Below are 7,427 nucleotides of genomic sequence, written 5' to 3' on the forward strand. Positions count from 1 at the left end.
TGACTAGTCCACTTTCGATGTCACTGAGCTGTCCTCACCAGTCCATTGTGTTACCACTGCTTCTCTACTGACAACAGAATACTCTCCGGCTAACTTCTACACTGGCGGGTCCGCCTCTCGTAACATCTATTACATAGGGGCGTCCATAAACTTTTGATCAAATAGCGCATATGCTTCAAGTGCGTCCACCCTAATAGCTGAATGGTCAGCGTGACGGCCTGCCGTCCTAAGGGTTCCGGGTTCGATTCCCAGCTTGGTCAGGGATTTTCTCCGCTTAGGGACTGGGTGTTGTGTTGTCTTCATCATCATTTCATCCCCATCCGGCGCGCAGGTCGCCCACTGTGGCGTCGAATGTAATAATAAGACCTGCACCAAGGCGACCGGACCTGCCCCATAAGGGGCCTCCCGGCCAATGACGCCAAACCCTCATTTCCATTTCACTTCAAGAGTCCCTCAGAGATGTCTCATGGGACCCATACTGTATGCTTTACACACGGCAAATAGGGTCAAAGAATCGTGTAGAGATACTGGCGCTGGCACTAGCAAAAGCAGGAAGCGCGATATTCATCATCGCAGACTGTGCTCACGGTGGATTTATTTTATAGCGGTTGCTCGTTGTTCCTTACGATTACCGACTTTATCATAGAGGGCTTTCAAGATAACGCGTTGTAGCGCTGAAATGGAAAGCAAATGAAGTAAGACCTTTTAATATAGCTAAAGAGTTCGTTGATACCCCACTAATCATGTAACAACTAATGCCCCCCAGTTCATATAAAGATGGGCATAAAAAGGCCAAACTTATTCGTCAGATTAGAAAATAAATAGAAAAAAACGACCAACAAAGTGTGTCCTTTTCAACCAATAATCAACAAATTTTAGATGGATCAAAGGAAGACTACTCTGGATTTAATATGTGAATAGAAACTGAAGTAAACAATGAAGTGGAAAGTAAGGGAAAGATTAACAACGTCAATGTTGTTGCTTTGTGTTGCAGAGGGCCAAGCCAGCCACCTGAACCTGTTCAACTCGCGGCAGCAGGCGAAGAAGAAGCGGAAGTCGCGCACGGCGTTCACCAACCACCAGATCTTCGAGCTGGAGAAGCGCTTCCTGTACCAGAAGTACCTGTCACCTGCGGACCGCGACGAGATCGCGGGCCAGCTGGGCCTCAGCAACGCGCAGGTCATCACGTGGTTCCAGAATCGGCGCGCCAAGCTCAAGCGCGACATGGAGGAGCTCAAAAAGGACGCCGGGTCCACCGACGTCTTGACCGCGCACAGGTCCTTCCTGGAGAAGGTCACCGACCTCGGCATTCTGAAGAAGAAGGCGCCCTCGAGCAGCGCACACATGGCGGCTGCTGCATCAGCTGTGGGGGTAGCACCTGGAGTGTTCGGGGGCGGGGGCGACTCGACTATCGACAAGTAGAGGGCACTTCTGCAGGACAATGTGACGCAATGTGCAGTAACTGGGTGGACTCTAACTACGTAGACATTTGAATTCTGAAGAGTTCAACTCACCTGTGCGATACTCACCGCAGAGCACTGTTCAGGCACTTTTTGACAGGTATTTTGTTCCTGTTACGAGAGACGGTCACTTTCCCACTTCGCTGTCACTTCACCAATAGTCGAGTGGAAAATCTTTACAATTATTGAAACCTCCCTGAATGGACTGGTCAGGAGAGCTCAGCCATTGGTAGTCACCTGAGTAACAAATCCATCAGGGACGTTTCATTACTTGTAAAATGCTTTCACTCGACAATCACTGTCAGGATTTATACGAAACTGCAAGCTCAGAAAGAGGAAGTCTCACTATGTTAACCTTTATAAAAGTGAAGAAATGTAGGACTCAACAGGTGTTGAGTAACACGTGGCAAGGCGTTTATTGTTGCAAACATTTATCGCTACAGAAGATCCAGTGCCAGATTTCATGATAAATGGATACAAAAATGTCGTAGAGTATGAACGTTGAGTAATACGCTGTCTTACGAATGATGAAAAAGTTACATGGCTGCGCCGGTTTTCGCTTTGAAACTAAAATTTTTGGACTGTTCTTTAACTTCTATGGTGCACTTAAAGTCTTTTTCGTGCAAAAAGAGAAAAAACTTATCAATAATACTTCAGTTACGTGTTAATAGTGGAATTGGCATCTGCAATGGAAAAAAGGGAAAATTATGTAGCATAAACGAATGTTAGGGAGAGAAAAACGCTATTAAAGGGAGAAAAACTACTACGTAACCAGTGAATAAATGTGTTATAACCCATGGTGCTGTTTGGATGCTTAGCTCCAAATTCAGATCACAGTTCGTTTCATGACTGAAGAACTAGTAACTCTAGTGAGTATTAAAGAATGCGTTTGTTGATCTAACGGTTTAGCTTACAGTCATATTTACAAATGCAGTTCCGTCTTACATGAAAACTGTTTTTCATATTCAGCCCCTTGTTAAATTTTCTGTTTATAAATTCCAATAACATGAGCACATTCCCGCGAACATAATATGAGGGATATTGTGCTTCATTTTACTATGAAGTCTTATTTTAATACAATTATCTGACACTGTCAGAAGGAGAGCGAGAGCTATATCAGTGTAAAAAGCTTCCAAAACAGAAGTTTTATTGCCCAGATCGCAGTTGACATGTATGTTGACTACCAGCTTCAGCGAAGTTGAGCAGGTCTGAAGACGGCAATACAGCTTCGTTGAAATTAGTAATCAGGATATATATCAACTGCGATAGGGACAATAAGACTTCTGTGTTGGAAGCTTTATTACAGGTCTTTATTTTGTGTATAATATCGTGATAGGAACAATTCATCGAGAAGTTACATTCTCTGTAACATGTGCACATCGCGAGGAACGAGAATCACAAAGCAAGAGATATTGCAGTCTATGTTTAGCTCATTTCTGCTACAGAGTCAAGAAACATATGTGCAGTGCAGTGCTGTGTCCCTCTAAACAGCGACATGAAGGATGCGAATGTGAATACTCGCCAGTGAGTGTAACTAACTTGCGTCATAGTTTCGTACATGTAAGTGCTTCAAGCTGTAGTTTCGTAGCTGTGAAAACAGAGGTCAATATCTACCTTCATTATCCTAATTTTCTTACTTCGCTTCAGTTTTGTCGCAACCACTATGAAATCCATAAAAGATATAAATCGTAAATTCAGATTACGTGTTTCAAAAGTGATTGTGATCTCAGAGTAATAGGAAGAATGGAAGAATAAACAACTGCTGGCGTAGAGAGATAAATATAAATGATGCAGTCTTACAGTAACAATACAAATGGCGAATCGAATTGCTGTAATATATATTCATACAGTTATATATCCACGATAATTTATTCCTATGAGAGTTAATAAAACAGTATTACAATATTAATTTTTGTTATTGTATTCTATGAAATTGTGTTGTTGATTGACGGTTTCCCAACTACAGTAACAGACAGTAGTACTCCACTTGACTCTCGTTTAGAATACTCTGCAATAATAATAGTACTCATACCTTACCAAGTATATAAAAACCACTTCAGTTATATAGCCTGAAATACATCTAGATGGCCACAGAAAAGAATACTGCGCAACCTACAGTGTCAGCAGGAATGTAACTACATTCACATTTTCTTTTTTTTTTATTGGAATGCGTTGAAACAATTTCTCTTTCACTTAAAGCCCTTAATAAAGTATTAATCTCTTTCCAGTTCTATCGGCAATCTTAGAACACAAACATGAAGAAAATGATGAAATATAACATTATCTAACACTTAAATTGGTGAATTAATGTTACAAGCAATGGAAACAACAGTATCTAAATGCAAGCAGAGTAAAACAGATGTATTTGATTAACGAATATGAAAAGTATAGAACGTATGTCCTACACCTTCGAGGACTGACAGAGTTGAAAAATCGTTCAATAATTTTCTTGGGTTCCTTAAACGCAGAAATTTTAGTGTATGCTCCATCATTTCCGGCAGTGTGTCCTCATCTTTGTCAGTGAGTGTTGAAAGCAAATAAATGCTTTAAGACTCAGGGATTTATTTGATGAAGAAGACGGGTGGCGGAGGGTAAGGTCGATGGGTAACGATCTCTCTCTCTCTCTCTCTCTCTCTATCTTTGTCTCAGGTAAGTCAAGGAACATTTACGATGGAAATCGTACTGTAATTCGGAAAAATCATTGGATAGCTGCCTTTTTAACACACCCACATTCACGAGGGTTGCCTAGAAAGTAATGCACCGCATTTTTTTTCTCAGCCGAAAACAAGGCCACGAATGCGAAATGTTACGTCTGTATTATTTGAAGTCTCCTGAGTGAGTGCGCCAAGTTCGCGTCAGTTCCGACAGACAGCGCAGCTGCAGGACAGTTTCAAAATGGCGTCTGTAGGCGACACATGTTACAAGCAACGTGCCGTCATTGAATTTCTCAATGCAGAGAAAGACACTATGGGGAATATTCACAGACGCTCGTGCAAAGTCTATGGAGCATTTGCTGTCGACAGAAGTACAGTTATCACTGGGCACGGAGGGTGAAGTCATCATAAGGCGGTTCGGATTAGCTCCACGATTTGCAGCGGTCGGGGAGACCATCTAAGGCTGTCAAACCTGACATGTTGCAGCGAGCTGTCATTCGCGAGAACAGACGCATTACGACTCGGCAGTTGGTACTGCATCTGTCAATCAGCAAAGGAAGTGTGGATGCAGTTATCCGCACTCTTGGATATTCAAAAGTGTGTGCAAGATGGGAGCTGCGGTGTCTTAACGATGGATCACAAATCGCACAGAAAATAACTTTTGTCTTGATTTGTTGCAATGTTTTGAAGCTGAGGGGGAGGTCTACTTCTCCCGGATTGTGTCAGATGATGAATCCTGGATGCACCATTTTGACCCCGAAACAAAACGACAGTCGATGGGATGGCGCCATTCCCATTCCCCACAGAAGAAAACATTCAAAGCATTTGCTTTCGCCAGTAAGGTCATGATCACCGTGTTTTGGGACTATGAAGGTGTGATTCTCATTTATGTGATGCCAATAGGCGGTGCCATTAATTCAAAAGCATATGTCAACACATTAACAAAGCTCAAGATGCGCTTCCGGCGACTTCGGCACCACAGCAACCCAGGAGATGTTTTGCTGCAGCACGATAACGCTCGGCCCCTCACAGGTCTGAGGACTGCTAAACACATCGCAAATCAGGGTTTGACAGTGTTACCCCATCCACACTACAGCCCTGACCTAGCGCCCTCGGACTTCCACTTGTTTGAGCCAACAAAGGACGCCATTCGTGGAAGACATTTTGAGGAGAATGAGGAAGTGATTCACACAGTGAAGCACTGGCTCCGCCACCAGAACAAGTGTTGGTACCGACAGGGCATACACGCCTTTTTTCGCGCTGGAGGAAGGCCATAGAACGGGATGGAGATTACATGGATAAATAGGGTGTGTAGATAAAACACCATTCTTTCGTGTGTGTAATTCTCATTATGGCCAATAAAGAATTCTTGAGGAAAAAAATGCGGTGCTATACTTACTTGGCATTCTTCTCTCGATTTACAGGAAAGAAGGAACAGAATGGTCATGTGATGGTAGAGATAACGTATGTACATTGTGATCGATTTGTTAAAGAGCGTTTCATACTTGTAAACTTTAATTCACAATAAATTTGAAGATTAAATTACTTACTGATGAATAAGGAGCGTCCATTGCATGAATTTGAAAAAGTCAGAGAAAACACTACTTCCGTCAAGAGAGTGGTTTCTTTCAGAGAATGGGGTTCTCACCAACTACGAGAAAACACGTGCTTCGTTCCACCAGCACCACGCTGTAATGACAATATACAAACTGCTTCAAATTTCTTACGCTGTTAAATTATGATTCGCCTAGGAAGCACAGTAATAGTGTATGAGCAACCACTGGAAAATCATTGCTCTCTACTTGTCAGAAAATATCAAAAAACTGTAGCGTTTATGTCGAAGCATTATCCGTGCTACTCAACACAAACTGTCACGGGTAATCTGAAATTAACCTCATACCTTAATTTATTTCATCAGGTTTCCCAACCTATAGCTACTTGAACGTGGAACGAGAGACTATTAATTCAGTGAGATCTGATAGCACAACTAAAAAACAAAAAAGACGATTATAAATATTTCGAAGAGATGTTACTGTAGTATATACAGCAAATAATTTAGGCAACAGCACAAAGCTTTAAATTAATATAAGAAACTCCCGTACAAAATAAAAATCGTGTGCCACACAGGAGCCTTTCAATTTAGTTTAGAAAATCTAGTGCATGTCACTCAAAATTTTCTGTCCTGTTGAAGCCTGATGAATTGAACACCTACAGAATAATGCGCGTATTGTTGTACAAAGGCTAATGAAATGATATATAAGGGCTAATAATTTTTCTGTTTTTGTTTCACCGAGTGACAGTGACAGTATTTTGAGTGAGTCCATATTATTGAACATAAATATTTGTAACGTCCCCTTAGAAAAACTTATGAATGATTGTGCTGATAAAACCCTTACGTTATTTGCTTTTCAAACTGAATGTACTGAGACATTACTCTCTTTACTTATTGTGATCAACACTAACCTGACACACAATATTTTTAGGGCAACGCAATCTGACTTTCAAAAATCCCTACAAAAGAATGGCTCTGACTAACATTAACCTACAACTTTCATGAATCACTTACCTTACAAAAATCTTCATTATTCGAACTACTGCAATACAGCGAGCGCCAATACTACCAGCTAAATAAAAGATTCTAACTTCTGAAGGCACTAACTACTGATAGGCATAGTTAGCAAATGAAAGATTTTGATAGAGAACAAACAATGTATTTACCTTAATAGTGTTCAAAAGTCATAATATATATAGCAGTTCATGACATCCAGTGTTACAAATTTACTGTCTCTGATGGACACACGTCCAGATCATCCGCTCTCAAAACTCTGTCATTTCTCTCCCCACATCCACCACTGCTGGCGGCTCACCTCCAACTGCGCAACGCTACGCGCTGTTAACAGCCAACTGCCCAACACTACAATAGCATATACTCCAACAATGCAAACCAACCACAGCCTTCACACAGCACAGTCAGTGGCGTTACCAACATAACAGCCTACTTACATAGCCCCAATGCTCACCACAAAAAATTTTACAAATTGTTTTGGGCAGTGGCCAATAATAATTTGTAAAGAAATTTCATAATTACAATAACAAAGATATCAAATGCACACACTTATTGATGCACTGTTGGTCAAAAGCAAAGATTTTCTCACAGTCCATAAAGACAGTCCTGATCGTTCATCACAGTAAAACTGCAGTGTTTTTCTCAAAGTCTGAGAAGTAAAAGGAAATGCACACGGAAGTAGTGGATTTACATGCATTATTGAAGAAGTAGTCTTGTCCTTCCAACGGGAAGACAGTGCTGACTCTT

General features: G+C 41.3%; 1 protein-coding gene across 1 annotated transcript; it reads left to right on the top strand.

The window, feature by feature from the left end:
* Nucleotides 1-972: 972 nt before the first annotated feature.
* On the top strand, nt 973-1,422 carry LOC126176591 (transcription factor LBX2-like). Its single transcript, XM_049923752.1, has one exon. It carries the CDS (start codon nt 973-975, stop codon nt 1,420-1,422), a length of 450 nt encoding a protein of 149 aa, XP_049779709.1.
* Nucleotides 1,423-7,427: the final 6,005 nt, after the last annotated feature.

The sequence above is a fragment of the Schistocerca cancellata genome, chromosome 3, assembly GCF_023864275.1.
Source record: "Schistocerca cancellata isolate TAMUIC-IGC-003103 chromosome 3, iqSchCanc2.1, whole genome shotgun sequence".
NCBI lineage: Eukaryota > Metazoa > Arthropoda > Insecta > Orthoptera > Acrididae > Schistocerca > Schistocerca cancellata.

Excerpts from the sequence above, each read along its gene's own strand:
- LOC126176591 (XM_049923752.1), top strand. The coding sequence starts at position 973 with ATGTTGTTGCTTTGTGTTGCAGAGGGCCAAGCCAGCCACCTGAACCTG.